Source organism: Salmo salar, chromosome 06 (genome assembly GCF_965601325.2).
Source record: "Salmo salar chromosome 06, fSalSal1, whole genome shotgun sequence".
NCBI lineage: Eukaryota > Metazoa > Chordata > Actinopteri > Salmoniformes > Salmonidae > Salmo > Salmo salar.
Window position 1 is genome coordinate 45340909 of NC_138296.1, and position 19506 is coordinate 45360414.

General features: G+C 47.7%; 2 protein-coding genes across 3 annotated transcripts in view; one reads left to right on the top strand and one right to left on the bottom strand.

Moving 5' to 3' along the window:
* Positions 1-11540, top strand: part of LOC106607262 (NADPH-dependent quinone oxidoreductase VAT1) — a 40490-nt gene extending 28950 nt beyond the window's left edge. The window contains exons 4-6 of the mRNA XM_014204055.3: positions 523-612; positions 1919-2160; positions 5454-11540. Of these exons, the coding sequence (XP_014059530.1) occupies positions 523-612; positions 1919-2160; positions 5454-5729 (608 nt within the window). The 3' untranslated portion in view covers positions 5730-11540. The remainder of the gene's footprint in view (positions 1-522; positions 613-1918; positions 2161-5453) is intronic.
* A 13-nt stretch (positions 11541-11553) lies between these two features.
* LOC106607261 (uncharacterized) lies at positions 11554-18025 on the bottom strand. 2 transcript variants are annotated; one of them, XM_014204053.3, is made up of 6 exons: positions 17912-18025; positions 17079-17262; positions 16518-16621; positions 13616-16423; positions 12486-12694; positions 11554-12199 (listed from the first exon to the last, which is right to left on the bottom strand). In XM_014204053.3, the coding sequence occupies exons 2-6, from the start codon at positions 17260-17262 to the stop codon at positions 12094-12096; spliced, it is 3411 nt and encodes a 1136-aa protein (XP_014059528.3). In that variant the 5' UTR covers positions 17912-18025; the 3' UTR covers positions 11554-12093. The 2 variants fall into 2 exon arrangements, with proteins under 2 accessions (XP_014059528.3, XP_014059529.3); XM_014204054.3 differs by having other exon boundaries at positions 17907-18001.
* Between the last annotated feature and the right edge of the window lie 1481 nt (positions 18026-19506).

The window sequence follows — 19506 nt, forward strand, 5'->3', positions numbered from 1 at the left end:
GAGGAGAGGAGAGGAGAGGAGAGGAGAGGAGGACTAACCCACTTTAAGGAGACCCACATTCACAGAAAAAAAACCATCATTGGGAAAGATCGAGGCAGCATGAGCAAAGATATATAAAACGTTGCAGAGAAACTGAATGAGCCTGGGTCTCAAGCTTTAGTTTATTATTTATTCTCTCCAAGAAATCACTACCTGGGAATGGAATGGAACTCCAACAGACTAGGATAGGATAATGTTTATTCCTTGTCTTATCAGTGACATTAAAATGAGTAGAATTCCAGCGTTCTCTCCCCTCCCGTCATTTGGCATATGTATGAGCTGTTCTGCAAAAACATAGCAAGGCCTGCCCTCCTCCCTCTACACCACCGGCATTCTAATAGGATACCAACCAAGCAACATTGAGCTGTACTGACTACCTCCTCTCTCTTTCCCTCCTCTCCTCTCCTCTCCTCTCCCTCTCCTCTCCTCTCCTCTCCTCTCCTCCTCCTCTCCTCTCCTCTCCTCTCCTCTCCTCTCCTCCAGGGCTGGATATTGTGCTGGATCCTCTGGGAGGCTCAGACACCCACAAGGCTTACAACCTGCTGAAGCCCATGGGCAAGCTCATCACCTACGGTGAGACAGGAAGGACAAAAGACCCCAATCATACTTTGCTTTATTTCAAGACATATCAATACCAGTGGTTTAGAACACAAATAGCACAGTGTGCACAAAACATACACAAAGGGTTGTGAATTATTAGGCACTTCCTGGGTGCACTGCTTCCCTACAGAGGTCCGTGTGTGTGTGTGTGTGTGTGTGTGTGTGTGTGTGTGTGTGTGTGTGTGTGTGTGTGTGTGTGTGTGTGTGTGTGTGTGTGTGTGTGTGTGTGTGTGTGTGGAAAGGCCTCTGTAGTCTCTCTCTGTGATGATGCCAATTTGCAGCGGGCATGGCATGCATGGGACAGTGGGCTTGGGAGGCATGCCTGGAGAACAGGGCCTTGCCTTCTGCATGTTGCAAAGAAGACTAACCACCCTGATCCTTTCAGCCGCTCAACCCTTCTCTAACCCCCCCACCCCAACACTCCCTCCCCCCTCCCTCCCTGCTGCTCCCTTACCAGTTTATCAGAAGTATGCATGGCGGAACAATGGGCGTTCTATCCACACGGAACCTGGAATGTCTGAATTGTAGCAGACTGAATACCTCTCCAGCTCCCTCTCCTCTCTCTAAGCACGCTTTTGTGTCCCATCCACAGGAGAGAGGGAGATGGTGAAAGAGAGAGGATGAGACAGAGCGAGAAAGAGAGAGAGGAGGGCAGAGAGGGTTATGAGAACAGAGATTGAGAGAGAAAAGGGGATGTGTGGAAAGTGAGGCTGGGAGGGAGAAACGAGGACAGAGAGAGGGAACAGGAAAGAGACTGAGAGCATAAAGGAAGAGAGGCAGAACGGGGGAAAGAAAAGAGGAAGAGAGGAGGGGTGAGTGAGTGGGTGGGTGGGTGAGGATTGTAGGCTATGTGGTACCTGCCAGGACCTCAGCCTGGTAATAGAACTGTCCATCGGGAAAATGGCACTGAAATGGGACATACTGAAAAGATAATGTTAAAGAGAGATAAAAGAGGGGGACCTGGCGACAAAAAGTTGAGGGCAGAGAGGGTAAGGCCAGAGCAAGGGAGGTAGAGGGAGAAAGAGGGAGTTGGGGTAGATGAGACTGAAGTGGACTGAAGTGGGCTGAAGTGGACTGGGGAACAATGGCTGATCAGTCAATCAATTATACACAGACCCAAACTGACCCTACACTGAGAATAAAACCGACACCAGGACCCCTGCCCCATTCTCTCACACACACACACACACACACACACACACACACACACACACTATTAGAGGCAACCCGTTTTAACGCATTAACACCCTTTAACCCTTTGCGCTCTCTCCCCTTGCAGGCGCAGCTAACATGCTAGCAGGCCAGAAGAAGAACCTTCTGGCGGTGGCTAAGACCTGGTACCACCAGTTCTCCATCCACACACTCAGCCTGATCCAGAACAACAAGTCAGTGTGTGGCTTCCACCTGGGCTACCTGGACGGAGAGGTGGAGGTCATCCTGCAGGCCATGACCACCATCCTGGACCTCTATAGGCAGGGCAAGATCAAACCACGCATCGACTCCACCTATCACCTCGAACAGGTGTGTGGGTGTGCGTTTGTGTTTATGCGTGTTTGTGTGTGTGCATGTGTGGGTGTATGGTTGGGCGTGGCTCTATGAGACTGGATGGGATTAGGCACATGTGTCTGTGAATAAAAGTCTCTCCCTCCATCAGATGTCTCTTTGAGTGAAAGACAGAATCAGATTGACAGAGAGAGGGATAGAGAGAGGGTGAGAGAAGGGGAGAGAGGGGGAAGAAAGAGGGGACTGATATGTTCATTGGTTAATGCTAGGGCCAGTCAATGGTTAGGCCTGTGATACTGACCAGAGAGAAGTGTTTCTCTCTCTCTCTGTCTCACTCTCTCTCTGTCTCACTCTCTCTCTCTCTCTCTCTGTCTGCCTCTCTCTCTCTCTGTCTCGCTCTCTGTCTCGCTCTGTCTCGCGCTCTCTCTGTCTCGCTCTCTCTCTCTCTCTGTCTCTCTGTCTCGCTCTCTCTCTCGGTCTCTCTCTCTCTCGGTCTCTCTCTCTCTCTCTCTCTGTCTGTCTGTATCCACAGCTTATTCACTTACTCTCTGAACTCTCTCTTTCTCCGCCTCACACCCTCCCTTTCTCTCTGTGTATCTTTTTCTCATTTTCTCTCCTGTTGCCATGGTAACTCCCCGTTGGTCTGCCAGCGCTTCTGTCTTAGGGAGGGGCCCCGGGTATGACAACGAGAGACAGAATGGGATGAAGGAGTGGAGGATGGAAGAGGGTAGATGAGAGAAGGATAGAGAAATGCGGTGGATAGAGTTCAAGGAAAGATGATTGTAACAGGAAGTGGCATGTAGTAATAGCTGTTACAATTCCTCTTGGTGTGAATTCTATTACATATCATCAGCATAAAACAGCTCTTAAACTTGAATTAATAAGATGGTCTATCGATTAATGTGCCCCGGGGATCCCAGACACCACACCCTGACTCCATCTATCACCCCCCCCCCCCCCCCCCCCCCCCCCCCCTCTGATCTATCCTGTCCTGCTCCATGTCTGCACTATATTAAACATGTTAACTCATATTGAGCAACTCCGTCAGGGCTTTGTACTGTAGAGCATATCAAATCAAATTATATTAGTCACGTGCGCCGAATACAACAGGTGTAGACCTTACAGTGAAAAGCTTACTTACGAGCCCCTAACCGACAGTGCAGTTGAAAAAAATACGGATGAGAATAAGAGATAAAAGTAACAAGTAATTAAAGAGGAGCAGTAAAAAAAGAACAATATATACAGGGGGGTGCCGGTTCGTCAGCTCTGATGTCTAGAGGGTCTTACCGTTCTCAGACTGACAGACTCACAGACAGACAGACAGACAGACAGACAGACAGACAGACAGACAGACAGACAGACAGACAGACAGACAGACAGACAGACAGACAGACAGACAGACAGACAGACAGACAGACAGACAGACAGACAGACAGACAGACAGACAGACAGACAGACAGAGCTTCTAGTTGTGATTATTAGTGCATACACTGCAGGGAGGTAGGGAGCCACTCACTGTGAGAACACTCAGTTAGACGGCTGAGGCAGACTTTCAGAGAGAGAGAGAGCGGAGCAGTGAGTGACTGAAGGCTGGATGCTTGAGTACGAACAACAATTACAGTGCTGCTTCAGTAATTGGGCTCGTTGTGGTTTCATTCACACAAGCTACACTTATAAATCCCTGGCGTCCCCGCCCCTGATTACCGCACCTCCAGAGTCTCAGTCCTCTCCTCCTCCACCTCCTCCTCCCCTTCATAGGTTTTTCATTAAAGTGGTGTTCCAGAGCTTTTGTATAATGTCAGCCAGTAATTTTGAAAGTAGTGTTCACAAGTCAAAATGGGTCCCCGGAAATTGTGCACAATTGTGTACTACCATTTATCATGGCATGTTACGTCCTGAAAAATAAAAAATATATTAAAAAATATATATATTTTTTTTATATATAGCATTTTTGGGCAATTCGTATGATATGTTAATAATTCTAATTCATACAATATGTTACAAATTTGTAAGTGCTTAAGATCCCGGACTGCATCTTTAAGCATTCTGTCCATCTGAATATCACCTGAATATCACCTCTCCCTCCTTAACTCCGACATGACTCCCCCTCTTCCATGCCTGTGTGTGTGTGTGTGTGTCTCAGGGCCAAGCTTTGACAAGGCTTTGGGTTGCTAGGAGATGGCCCTCTGTTGCCGTGGCATTGGTCTTTCGGTGGTCTGCCTGCCTGCCTGTGCGGGCTGGCGTGGGTGGGGGGTAGAAGGGAGGGGTGGAGTGCAGAGGAAGCTGGTAGGATGATCTATAAGAGGACGGGCTCATTGTAATGGCTGGAATGGATTAAATGAAACGGTATCAAACACATCAAACATACGGAAACCACGTTTGACTCCGTTCCATGAATTCCATTCCAGCCATTACACAGAGCCCGTCCTCCTATTGCTCCTCCCACCAGCCTCCTCTGATGGAGAGACAGACGCAGACATTAGGCAGAGACGAGCGGGTCGATATAGGGTGGGGCTGGCCTGTCTAGGATCCGCCCCTTTGTCACTATGACTGACAAGTAGGCAAGAAACCTATGGGTCAATCAACCCGGGCTGTGGCACAACCCTGGGGACCGGCCTCTGACGTGACGCTGTGACAGGCACCTAGGAACCAGTCAGTCAATGATGGTAATGTGACATGATCAATAAATTGTCCAGCTCTCAATGAGTCCCCTACGCGTTATCTATCCTGTGGTTTAATGAAACATACGGGGACGACATAGACAGTTTTAAACTGTAGCACTTTCACATGGAAATAAACGTCGAATTTAGCAGTGCATTTGAATTTTTAAACACAGAATACTGATTCATAATCCCACCAGTTTTTCTTTGTTCTTTCTCTCGATCTACATGATTCTCCATCTACAGCTTTTGCCCTTGCTTTCTCTCCGTCAAGCACTGACTCAGGCTCACGTTTACTCCATCCTTCTCCATCTCTCTCAGTTATTAATACATCCTCCCACTAAAGTTTGTACAAACTTCACTCTCCCTTGTTCTGATACTTGCCTCTAGTTTGTTTAAGGAGTGATAGACTGGGCAATTTATGCGTGTGGTGCCTGGCCTCATCTCCTTCTAAGGGTTTGGTGAGCAATTTTAGTGTGTGTGTGTGGGGGGTGGGGGGTTTATGTGGCTATGTATGCATATTTGTGTGAAAGACAAACCAGCAGTCCTGGACACATGATGATAGACGGATATCTACTCTCCCTCCCCCTCTCCCACTGTCCATCATTAATTTGTTCATGTCTGTCTCTCTGCCTCTGCTTCTCTATCCAGGTGGGCGATGCCATGCGGAGAATGCAGGAGAGAAACAACATCGGCAAGGTGATCCTCATCACCGAGCCCATGCCAGAGGAGGAGAAGAAAGAGGAGAAGAAGGAGGACAAGAAAAAGGAGGACAAGAAGAAAGACGACAAGAAGAAGGATGACTCCAAGAAGGAGGACAAGAAAGAAGAGAAGAAGGAAGAGCCGAAGAAGGAGGAGAAAAACGAGGAGAAAAACGAGGTGAAGAAAGAGGAGAAGAAGGAGGAGCCCAAGAAAGAGGAGAAGTGAGAGTGAGGGATTGGTGGATGGATGGATAGTCAGGCAGGCAGACCATCGGGGAGCTCTTGTCCTGGGAGCAGGGGTTTGGTTTGGGAGGGGGTGACAGGGCAGGGGAAATGTGGTGGGGGAGGGAAAGGGAGGTGTGGTGTGTGTGGGTTGGACTTGGGAGAGCGGGGGATGGGGGTGGGCTTTATAGACTCATTGCACAGCAGTCAATCTGTCATCCCTACCATCATCTCTCAGACCCCTCCCCAGTCCACTCTGACAGCGAATGCTCAGGCCTGGGCCTATACCCAGCCCTCCCCCTCTTCCCCTCTCTCTCCTCCCCCACTCAAGCAAGGGTCACTTTATTTCTGAATCCCTCACCCTCCCTCATCCCCAGTGCACCTTAATGATAGCCGGGCTCACAAAACAGTTCCCGCCCTCACCTCGCCACCATGGGAAAATGACCACTACTATATGCTCTCCTATGACTCATGTCATAACAGTCTGAAGGTGTTGCCTGTTGAGACCCCAGAGAGAGAGTCAGAGAGAGAGAGACACAGAGGGACAGTGTGGGTATAATGCCCAGGCCTGGGGCGCATCACTGTTGCCTAGACAATGATAATTCGACCCATTCCAACTCACACAGTGCCCCTCCTCCCTCCATGTCCCTCTCCATGTCAACTCCCACTATGCTAGATTGCCCTGCGCTGACTTCCACCTGCCACCTCTCCTTCCTCTCCCTCTACTGAGTTCCCCCTACCTTCCCCCTCTCCCTGTGGTATAAACCCACAGACAGACAGACAGAACCACACCCACCCACCATCTCACATACGGTCCAGTGTTGTGTTATGTCACTGTGCATGAGTCAGTCAGTGTTTGCTTGTCTGTGATTGGCTATCAGCTCCCCTGGAGATGTTTGCATGGCTGTGTGATGCTTGACTCCAAAGCCAGTGGTTACAGAACTCCCCTGTCAATCCCCACTACCCACTCTTTATTTAAGTATATGAAGAAAGGTTAGTGGCACATCCCTTAAATGCCATGGCACTTCTAGTATCACACAGCTCCACCTCACAGCTGAGCCCACACTACATGTCCCATAATCCTAGAGGTGACACACTAGAGACCAGACAATAGCGTGTGACAGGATGAAGCTCCAGACAGAGAATTAATGAGCCATTTGGTCCAGTACTAAATAGGGAGGGAGAAATCAGGGCTTAGTTTTGGTGCTCTGTACACACACTGATGTTTCTAATGAACCAACTGTTGGCAAGCAGCGCACAGTGCCAATTAGGAGAGAAAATAGTTTCTCTTCAAACAAGGGGCCCACACACACACACACACACACACACACACACACAGGACGATGTGTTCAAAGAGGCAGTGTTGTGTAGAGACACTAAGACATTTGAATGGAGTAAGATAGAGTGAATGCCGCCCAGTTCCTTGATATCAGACCCTGTTCCTCCCCTGACATTCCACTCCTTTCACAGTGACCGCTCGCCTGTCGTTTGCCCTGATCTGGAACAGGCGGGTTTAGAAGGGTAAAAAACTCCTGCTGGTGTGCATTCTCACCCATCCCTCCCCCTTCTCCTTTCTCTCCATCGCTCTCTCTCTCTCTGGTCGGCATAGCAACAGGCAACAGGCTCGTCAGAGATGGCGCTGTGGTCTATTTCTCAGTCTATCTGAGTGAGCGAGTGAGTGAGTGAGCAGTATTACAGAGCAGTAAAGTGGCTAATGAAACCCCCGGCTTTAGTATTAAAGCTGTAGTACAGAGCAGTAAAATCAGGCTAACATCCTAGTTACTACACTCTGGAAATATTTCTCTTTGTATCACTATATTATGAGGACATTCAAATCCCATATAGTCTGTGTGGGGGTGGCCACCTCGGGCCACAATCAATAGTTGGCCTCTCCCATACGAATGCACTGCTGCCCCTTGTGGACATAATTTAGAACAGCAAGACTGGTTTTCAGAAGTTGATTATAGGGGACCCCTTTGTATCAATGAAGCAGGGTTTTGTTTTCGACCTCCTCTAAATTATATTGAATGAATCTGATACTCGTTCTCACGTCAGAGATGAATTGTCTATAATACAATATGGACGGAAGCTAAACCTGTTATGAGCAGGAGTCCTGCAGTACGGACTTCAAAAACACCCCACTACTCTCCCATTTGGAAAGATGTGAGAATCCATGCCCTTCACACACTTGCCTGTCTGCCTGCCAGTCTGTCTGTGAAGAGTCTCAAATGGTGACTAGTGACTTTGTCAAGAGGTTGTTGTGTTAGCATGAGTGGCCTCCCTCATGTTGTGTGTCAGTCATTGTGTGTGAAGATGTGTGTGTCCTCAGGTCGTTTGTCAGGTTACGAAAAAAGACTCCCACCTGCCCCTCCTCAACCCCATTACAACCTCCCCTTCCTTACACTCTTTATCTTCACAGCTGTCTAGCTCTAATCCTCTCTTTCTCTCGCTCCTCCCCTTCTCTGATGAGGCCAATGTTAACAGGACAGTTGGTATAGGTATTTTGCACTCTGCTCGCTGATCTTAATGCACTTCCAGGCGTGGCAGTCCCACTCCAGTCCCGCTGGCTCTGAATCCGCTCCGTTCTTTCCCCACTCAAAGAGACCATACTGTATCTGCTGAAACTCACTGGAAGTACAGCGGAAGTGACACTTTTGCATGCACGCGAAACACAAGCACACATCTCCTCCTCTACCCTCTGCCAGCTTCTCCTGGGTGGCAGCTCAAGTCATACCATTCATTCATCCGGGGCTGTGAAAGGGACGACCCGGTGTAGCGGGGACAGCAGTGGGCCTGGGACTGAGTGTGAGTGCCATGCCGGTGTGGGGAGTGACTGTGTTCTGTCAGGCTCTGGTTAGTGTTCTTTTCTGATCTGCTGGGCTCCTTCTGTGAACCTGTGGACGGTGTTTCTGTTTTCTGAATGCCATGTGAGAAGCTAATGCTTCAGTAAAAGGATGTTTTACTTAATATGTTCTTTTTTTTTGGTTTGACCTATGTTTTTTTTTGGTTTGTTTTCCAAGGGGTTTAAAGTTCAAAGTTCATACTCTTTACGGTGGGACCTGCCTAACTACATTCCTTTTCAATGTGATGAGCCTTTCTGTTGGGCCTGACCATTTGTGCCAAAACTGTATGTACTCCTCTGTCAATGCCTTGACTACAACGGTGCATTCAATGAAAAGGAGAAGGAAAAAAAATGTTTTGGGGTACTTTTCCTATGACCTTGTAGAAAAACAAAAACAATCTGTGTATGATTTCTGTCCCAAATGCTTATGGGTGATGATAGAATTTTGCTACAGTTTACAAAAGGTTTTAGTCATTTCTGATTGGTTGGGGTCTTGCTCTCATGACTCGATCCTAACACACACATACACAGACACACAGACACACTACCTTGTTGAGAGGCACCTCCCTCCATATCCAAACTCCTCACAGTCCTCGCTGATCTCAGATCAGTGAAATGTGTCAATAGAGTATTATCAGGCCTCAGACGTCTACAACAACAAACTGACGCCCACATCAGTCGACAGGCCTATGCGTTAACAACCACACCATGTAATCTCCATAACAGGGATGAGTGCATGGACAAGGTGCATGGACGATTAGGCTGCACAGCAAAGCACACAAACTACAATCTTCTTAGAATTGCAACCAAAAAACCCTAAAAAGATAAATAAAACATCCATTCAAAAATATACATAACCAGGTGAATCATGGACCATTTCTTTCATCCACCTCTCTAGTTTAGCTTTGTGAACACCACCATACTTCGGTTTCCTGTTTCTCTTAGCCTGACTCCAAATGGTTTGTATGGGATGAGAGAGAGTGAGGTAGCAGATGTGTAGCGGATGTCATAGCGAGGCCATATTTCACAGCTGCACAGATAGAAACGCAGCTCTAGATCTGTCCCAGACGCAACATATCCGCCCGAAAGCCGATCCCAGTTCACATACAGCCTGTTGGTCTCAGACATTCCACTATCCTCTATTGCACCTCGAGAGCTCTTTGGTTCTAGTCAATTATCAGTTAGCCAAAGCCCCGCCCTCTCCCCTCTCCATACACACACTCATCACACCATACGCACACATCACATTAACATCTGGAATTAAATTGCATGCATCCAATGGCATGTGGTGCAGAGATTATATGTCATTTGATTCAATGTTTTTCTTCCTGTTTGATAAAACCAAAAGGTCTCTTAGATGAACTCAGCTGCAGCACACGGGTGGGTGGGTGGGTGGGTGTAGTGAGTGGCTAGGGCGTGGGGTGTAACTGGGTGTCAGAGAGGACAGGATGAATCTGATGTTGGCTGTGCCTGAGCCCTAACCCACTCCTCCCAACCCCTAGTGCCCGATTGCTTTTCCAGCTTGGTGAATTTACGTTGTGTGTCAGCTTGAATTGCTTTTCCAGCCAGACACACATTCTTATGCAAGAGCTCTAAAACCAGCGATGATCCTTCAAGAAACTAGGGCATTTCATGCATCGGAAAACATCACAGCTCCCAGCTGTATTGTTCTAGATAACAGGGTTCCTTTGATTGGCAGGTCTTAATGTCACTGTTTCACATGGTTTCTCACAGGTCATTCCAAACAGCTTCCCTTACTCTTGATCAGAAATGACTACATTTGAGTACATCTGTTCTTCGTTTTTCTCTCTCTCACACACACTATATCGTCCTCCTTTCCAGTCTTATGTCAATCGCAGTGCTTGGTGGAGTGTATTCCTAGTTAGAAAGAGAATCCCAGTCTGACGGTTGTTACCACATCCAGAGCCATACAGCCCCCACCCATCCTCCCCACACACACCCCCCCCCCCCTTCCCTAAAAGAAAACCACCCAACCATTTCTGGCTGTCTCTGGCTCTTCATTAGCAATCACTAAAAACTGTTGCCATGTGCCAACTACCAACATATTCCACGACTCTATAGAAATGCTGTGAGTGTCTGGTGCATTTGGCTAGGTTTGTTACGATATGTATAGTACACTAGGATCTGTGTGTAGGTGACCTGGAAAAAAGGCACGTGTGTGTGTATAGTTCACTATTCCTTCCACTGTATAGTTCAGTAGTGGCTCTGTGCAGAGGGAGTCCCTTTCCACCCTCATCATCACGGTGCCAACAGCAGCCAAATCCCTGCACCTATACCTGCTCCCCCCCCCCCCTCTCCTCACTGCACCCATACCTGCTCCCCCCCCCCCCCCCCCCCTCTCCTCACTGCACCCACTCCCATTCCCCCTCCTCTTCCCCCATCTGACACTGTCAAGTCAGCCTCATAACGAGATGCACATGAACCCGTCTATGGGAAAGCTTCAGAAAAACAGGTCCATTGTCACTTTCCCGTCCAGACAGCTCAGTTTCCACACACGGTTTACTGTGAGACAGCTATTCTACCTACACGTTGATTTGTTTGCTAGGTTTTCATTCCTTCTCTCTTTCTGTCTATAGTGTTGTTTTTGTTCCTTCTGTCTATAGTGTTGTTTTCGTTCCTTCTGTCTATAGTGTTGTTTTCGTTCCTTCTGTCTATAGTGTTGTTTTCGTTCCTTCTGTCTATAGTGTTGTTTTCGTTCCTTCTGTCTATAGTGTTGTTTTCGTTCCTTCTGTCTATAGTGTTCTATTCCTTCTATTAAGTTGTCCCCACTTTGTTTTTTAAACCCTTTGAATTGATGCTGCTTCTGTGCTTGACTGGGTTTTACTGCGTACGTGGTGCCATGCTGTCCACAGTATGGGCTCTAGAGCTTGTAATGCTTCAATGTGTAATGTTACCATATGCCTTACATGTTTTCCAGGACTAATAAAAATGCATAACGGGAAGAAAAAAAAAGACGACCTGGAGCTGTGGCTTTGTTACTGTGTTATTAGGATGTTACTGTGAGGAAACAATATGGAACTGCAATTCCTTGATATTTCATGGCTCATGTTTTGAGTGTGTTTACATAATGAATGGGAATGCTATCAGCTGTGGGAGTACAGAAAAGATATGGACGGTACGCGGTTACAGTAAGATAAAGACGGGAATGTTCACTGTCAGAAATCTCTGGAGATCCAAAACACGGTACAGCTCAAATAAACAATAGCTGCCAGGACTAATATTGGTCCAATAACAATAGTTGCTCAAACACTTTTGTGTCACTATCATCCATAAAATATCTGTGTAAATCAACTGGTCCTGATTAAGCATGAACAACAGTACAACTATAAAACTCTTAAGAACCAAAAGGACTTCTCTCGTTGGCTTATTACTATACAGACTCACACAAGCGTTCCACATTTCTTGGGAGTCTAGGGACACAGTGCAAAATACATACAGATTCAATTCTTACAACACCGGATAGAAACAAACACCTTGATTAAAAACATGGATAAGACTATCCTTGTCAGGTTTTGTTTTGGTCTTGAGACTTGGCAGGGGCCTCCTCAATCCCATGAGCCCTCAGTACCTCAGACAGTCGACTCAGATAGGTGGAGTCTGGATAACCATTCCTGTGTGGACACAAAATTACATTATAGCGTATATCTCAAATGGCACCCTAATTCTATAGTGCACTGCTTTTGACCAGAGCTCAATAGGGCTTTTCTTACATAGGTTACATCCTAAATGGCACCATACTCCCAAAAGTAGTGACCTATAAAGGGAATAGGGTGGCATTTGGGACACACACTAGGTAATAAAATGACCAGCACATAACACTGACCCCTGACTTTCTGCTCTTTACTGTTGCTATTTCAGTCGAGAGCCACTAATGGGTACTGTGACTCCAGTACTCACCCAGACTTGCCCCCCTGCAGGCTGGTCTTGTGGGGGATGCTGTCCCAGCTGACCCTGGCCCCTGGCTCCCTGCCCGTCACAGTGAAGGTGAGGCCTAGCCTGAAGGCTTTCTCCAGCCGCGGTAGGAGTTTCCTGGTCCTCTCACATAGGGGAAGGTAGGCCTCAAATACTCCCCCCCGAAATGCAGAGCCAGGCGAGGGGTGGCCCCTCTACAACAAGAGAGGGACATGTGGCAGATAGTGGGGTGTGTTCCAGATTGTAAAAGCCACCAGACAGTGTTAGGAGAAACATGACAGAACTTAGAAATGCAAAGCAAGCAATTACTGACAAGGAATACTTAAGACTTAACATTTTGATATACCGTAATTCCGGACTATAAGCCGCAACTTTTTCCCCAGCTTTGAACCTCGCGGCTTAAACAATGACGCGGCTAAAAAAAAACATTCTGTGACGTGCTCAGTTTTTTGGCGGCATGAAGCTTTCATTAGACCAGTGAAATTGCCGAACGGGTTAAGGTCAAACTACTTTTTTGTTTACTGATTAGATTAAATCGAGCGCTCTCAAACTTCCCATCATTCTGATTACGGTAGTCATTTTGTCACCCTCATCATGGCAAAGACACGGAGAAATGCATATGATGCAGCTTTCAAGTTGAAGGCGATTGATCTGGCTGTTGGAAAAGGAAATAGAGCTGCTGCATGGGAGCTTGGTCTTAATGAGTCGATGATAAGACGTTGGAAACAGCAGAGTGAGGAATTGACTCAGTGCAAAAAGACAACTAAAGCTTACTGCTAATTTTTTATTTTTTGTTACAAGCCGTGTTTCGTTAAAGCCTATTTATTTTTGTTACAAGCCGTGTTTCGTTAAAGCCTGTGTAAAGTTCATTTGTTTCAATGTACCGGTAGGCACCTGCGGCTTATAGACATGTGCGGCTTATTTATGTTCAAAATAATATATATTTTTTAAATTCAGTGGGTGCGGCTTATATTCAGGTGCGCTTAATAGTCCGAAAATTACGGTAAGCTGATTTAATAATGCCAAGAGTGCATTTGGACAGTTGACATGACACGTTTAAAATGTCAACTGTAATTGGCTCATCAGATAGCCTGGTAGAGAAGTCTTGCCCTTACCCCCTGAATGCCATCTGGGATGCAGTAGGTGATCTTAACGACAGGGTCTCTGCCATGGCCTGGCAGGGTGAAGGGCATCTCAGAGTAGCTCATGTTACCCTGGACGCCTTGTGGAACTGCCACCTCAGCCTTGGGGCAAACCCTACATTGGACGTGGACTTTGAGAAGGCACTGTGGGCACAGGGTCACCCCACACCCTGTCCTCTTCACTGACGCCCCACTCTCCCCACACACACAGATCTGTGTCCGTGCCCCAGACAGACTAGACCTTCCCGGGCCGTGACGTGTTAGAGCTCCCCCTGATCCTGACCTCTCCTGGTTCTCTGCCCCACTAGACTGTCTGTTGTTGTCCTTCTGGGTCACTCTGGATCTCAGGTTGCTTTCGTTTGGGGGCGTGACCATGTCTTGATTGGTACCGCCGCCATTCACCGCTCCCGGGCTTCCTCCGTTGCCTATCGCTGAATGGCTTAGAAATGTGTCAGTCTTGCGCCCGTCTGCCTCCGTGGTCCCTCCCCTCTCCACTTTCTCCTTTATGACAGGGTCTTTCCTCACTGGTGATTGGCTAACAACTGTGTTCTTGTGTTCTGATTCGCTGTTCCTCGTCCTCTTGGAAGAATCACTCCTCTGGATGTTTTTCTTCTCCCTGTTGGCACCAGGCCCCTCCTCTCCCCCTCTCTGAGTCTCAGACATCCGCTGAGGGCTATTGGTCTGAAACTGTGTGGAGTTCTGGAACCCCTTCATCTGAAATGAACTGGACTGATTCAAAGTGGAGGTAGAGGGGACAGAGAAGTCCTCTTCTCCCCCCCTCTGGCCTGTCTCTCCAGGGAACACCTCCCTCAGTGCTGCCCCCACTTGAGAGCACAGCTGTTTGGGGCCAATCAGAAACACGCTATCTCTCATTGTCTGGATGGAGACCTTCTTGAACCGTTGCCTGACCTCAGCACAGCACACCTCTAACGTCTCATCTGCTGGGTCAGACACGCCTAACTCAGCCAGAGGCAACTCCTGCAAACAGAAGTCTGTCTTCACCATGGCAACCAGTTTCTGCATCTCCAACTGACAGGTGCTCACCACAGATGACTCCGCCCCCATAAGGATAACAGTGATGTCACTGCTTTTGTCTGATTGGCTCTCCCTCATATGCAGGTCAGAGGTTATGTCCTGTATACGGGTGGCGTAGGCCTCCTTCATGTAATTCCATATCACCATGGAAATGGTTAACTCTGCACTGTAGGCATTTCTCCTGTCCAAGCTATTGGACCGCCTGGCTCTGGTTGTAGCCTTCTCAGCCTCACTCTGTCCTGGGTCCTGGACCTTGGACCTGGCCCGACCCGAGAAACTACTGGCCCGCTTTAGGGTGGATCCTGACCCGGATGTTGAGATGGTGGTGGGGATGGTGCTGCCCCCTGACAAGGTGTTCAGAGTTGAGGTGAATGGGGCTGTCTCACCCTGCTGCCCAACGTGTGTTGGTATTGAGCTCAGGAAGAGTCCATTCTCCATAGAGGAGGGGGTGAACAGGGGTTCACCTCTCTTGAACAGTATATCCTCTCCACTACTCTGTGTACCTGGCCTGGAGAGTCCCCCAACACCTGACCCTGCTCTGTCTAAGCCAAACAGGTCATGGCCTAACATGGGTCCAAGGCCCGGTCGTATACTTGGAGATGTGTCCCCTACCGTCACTGTGTCCCTAGGTCTGGTTCCTAGCCCAGCCGGCCCTAATGCCTTGAAGCGGGGGGCAAACTTATACCCTCGGGCACCCTCTGTCCTCCTCTCCGTCTCATATTGCTTTAGCAGCTTATCTACCCTGGCATCCAGGGGTGTTCCTGCTGTGGAGGAGAGAGTGGGTTTGAGTCTCTCCTCTTCCCCTGGCTTGGAGGAACCAGATGTGGATGAGGGAGATCGTAACAAGCTGGCTACATCCTCCACCGCCTCCTCTCTCTCCCCCAGGAGGAGGAACTGTTTAGCTTCGGACACATCGCTGCTGTTGCCAACTATGTAGATGTTCCGATCATCCTCACTGAGCAGCAGCTTGGGCAGCCTGACCCGCAGGACCTCCATGGCCCTGGACAGGCCTCCCCTGGGCGAGAGGACGCTCTTGGGCAGCTGGGCTCGCCGGAGCCTGGCCTCGTTCTCCTGGTAGAGCCGGCTCAGGTCCCCACGAGCCCCCCTCAGACGCTCCAGCTCCTGCCCAATGTCCCCCACCCCGGGGACTCTCTGTAGGAACAGGGTGGTCACCCCCTCTGCGGTCACGTCCACCACCTCTACCCCATGCTGGGTGAGGATCTCCTGGTACTCCTCTCCACACTGCCTCTGCAGGTACTGGAACAAGTCTGCATCCATGATCAGGGAGAGGTCCTCTTCCACCATGGGGGGTTCCTCAGACAGACACAGACCCACAGCACCCCCCTCTGCCTGGGATGTCCCCTCCCCCTCCCAGCCCTGACCTCCAGACGTAAAGTCCCTATGTGGGCCTGAGCCTAGATCACTCTGCTCATCACCTCTCCTGTGATAGTCTGTCGCCTCCTGGGTATGAGTCCTCTTCGCTTGGCCCCTAGTACCTCTAGTAAGGACTCCCAGAACATCATTGGCCCCAGGTGGGGGTGTATCTGTGGAGGCCAGGGCCACAGGGAGCCCCAGGATTTGGACCAGTGCAGCCAGGACCTGGGAGTAGAGGCCCTGCAAGGTGCAGAGCTGCTCTGGGTTGTTATAGTGGATCTGGACATCATGACTCCTGTCAAGGCTGGTCAATGCTGCCTTTCCTCCAGGTAGCTGGCTGTAGTCCACAGTAACAGACATGCTCAAGATGACCTGAACGGGAGAGGGAGAGGGGGAGAAAGAGGGAGAACATGTAAGTCTAAACAAAACGTGTCGCCTTATTCCAAATATCGTGTCAACAACATACCTTATTTGGGTCCAGGTCTTTGTGAGGTTCACTCAAGGTGAGTTCATACTTCTTCCCGTCCACCTTCAGAATGTGTCGGCCATGTTGAAGCACGCGCCTTGCCACTATGCAGGGTCACCAGAGTACAAGAGCTAAATCAATCTCAGTCAGAGAAACACCCTTACTAAGCACTCCTGCCCCTGGCCTCTCCTTGAAATGTATGCCAACACCCGAGCTCACAGTTAATCGATGGTGACAGGCCATGAAGCATAATACCTTGCATTTCATAGTTCATTTGCAAATGGATGCAAAATGAAGTTTAAAAAGAGTGGCTATGGTCAACGAGCCAGATGGAAATCTACTGCTAAGGAACTTAGCAGTGGCAACGACATACTGTAGTTGTTACTTTATGACTCTACGTTATGGTGAAATAGTCCATTTATCACCATCAAGTCTCCAATCTCCTGATCTCTTCTCTCTACCAATTCATCATTCACATTCTATCCCCGATGCACCTCACCCCTCCCCTCCCTGGAGCCTCAGACACATTATATGCACGTGCACACACACACACCTACTGACCTCCAATGTCCTCAAAGGTGATGAGGGCAGAGCCGGGTGTTGCCTTGACAATGGTGACAGATGCTATTTCCCCTCCTCCATTCCTGGCCCTCAGGAAGTAGATGTACAGCTTGTCTGTCAGCCGGTCCTCCTTTAAATCAGTGGGCAGGCCACTCACCCTCACTGTCCTGCACAGTTCCGCCATCTGCTGGACAAAACCGGGTTACTGACATACAGGAGGAATACATAGGTGGGTATACCAAGCCAAGTCTCCCTTCAACCAAAACCACTGATCGTAAATTGTCAATACATTTGTCATTGCCATGTAATAGGCCAACATAACCATTTTTTTGTGGGGGTTATCGGGATATTTAATGAAATGACACCCTATACTGGACGTTGCCACGAAACTTCATCAACATAATCAACAGAAACGTTGTTTTATTCAACTGCTGTGTCAACGGAGGTCATTGCTATGGAAACAGCTTGAGATACCGTTGATGTTGATAGTATACTGTAAAGAGAGATGTGCGAACTGACTGCTTGAGGTTCAAGTAGGGTCCACAAAGAGCAATCGAGCAGTAGGCACAGTATGCCTCAAATCACTTTCATCCACTGTTTCAGAAATAAATTCCCTTCCCGCTCTATAAAAGAGACCATCACTTTTACCATCAGATCACAACATCTGTGAAAATCAAAGGAATGGGTAAGTGTGACCACGGAGACTGAGAAAATGAAACTTCAAGGAAGTGCATAAATCCAACGACACAATTTAAAATGACCTCAAAAAGTAGAGCTCTTCAAAGGCATTGCTTTTTTTCACAACGATATCAACGCAAATATCCTTACCTTACCTTTTTAGAAGCCTCTCATGTCTCTCGTTTAGCACCAAAGACGTGGACGTACTTCACTTGCATGTTGTTGAAAACATGGATGGAAAGTGAAACTGTATGACGTAGGAACTTGAGAGTTAAGCTTGTTGTTGTTCTTCATTGCAAACGCCAGGGGGCGAACAGAAGGCCAGGTTCACAGGTCCAAAAATGAATCAATGCATTGGTCAATTGAAAACCTAGATTATAATTGTCTAGTAATGAGATACATTTGTTTTTCAACAAAGTGTGTGTGTGTGTGTGTGTGTGTGTGTGTGTGTGTGTGTGTGTGTGTGTGTGTGTGTGTGTGTGTGTGTGTGTGTGTGTGTGTGTGTGTATGTGTGTGTGTGTGTGGACATGGACGTGTTTAACTACACTTGTGAGGACCAGAAGTCTCGACAAGAATACTAAATGAACAAACATTTGACCAACTGGGGACATTTTGTTGTTCCCCACAAGGTCAAATGCTATTTCTAGGGGGTTTAGGGCTAAGGTTAGAATTAGTGTTAGGGTTAGAATTAGGTTAAGGGTTAGAGTTAGGAGTTAGGGTTAGTTTTAGGGCTAGGGTTAGGAGCTAGGGTTACGGTTAAGGTTAGGTTTTCGGGTTAAGGCTAGGGTTAGGGCGGCACACAATTGGCCCAGCCTCATCCGGGTTAGGGAAGGGTTTGGCCGGGGTAGGCCATCATTGTAAATAACAATTTGTTCTTAATTTGCTCTTAACTGACTTGCCTAGTTAAATAAAGGTTAAATAAAAAAATAAAAAGGATAAGGGTACAGGTTAGGCTTAGAATTTTAAATAGGACTGAATTATGTGTCCCCACAAGGTTAGTTATACAAATCAAATCAAATTGTATTTGTCACATGCACCGAATGCTTACTTACAAGCCCTTAACCAACAATGCAGTTCAATAAATACTATTTACTAAATAAACTTAAGTAAAACGTTTTTTTTTAAGTAACACAAGAAAATTACATAACAATAATGAGTCTATATACAGGGGATACCGGTACCGAGTCGATATGAAGGGGGTACAGATTAGTCGAGGTCATTTGTAAAGTGACTATGCATAGATAATAAACAGTGAGTAGCAGGAGGGTAAAATCAAAGGGGGGGCTCAATGTAAATAGTCCGGGTGGCCATTTGATTAATTGTTGAGCAGTCTTATGGCTTGAGGGTAGAAGCTGCTAAGGAGCCTTTTGGTCCTAGACTAGCCGCTCCAGTAACGCTTGCCATGCGGTAGCAGAGAGAACAGTCTCGGACTAGGGTGTCTGGAGTCTTTAACTATTGTTTTGGCCTTCCTCTGACACCGCCTAGTATATACAGTTGAAGTTGGAGTTTGGCGTAATTAAAACTCATTTTTCAACCACTACACAAATTTCTTGTTAACAAACTATAGTTTTGGCAAGTCGGTTAGGACATCTACTTTGCGCATGACACAAGTAATGTTTTCAACAATTGTTTACAGACAGATTATTTCACTTATAATTAACTGTATCACAATTCCAGTGGGTCAGAAGTTTACATACACTAAGTTGACTGTGCCTTTTAACAGCTTGGAAAATTCCATAAAATGATGTCA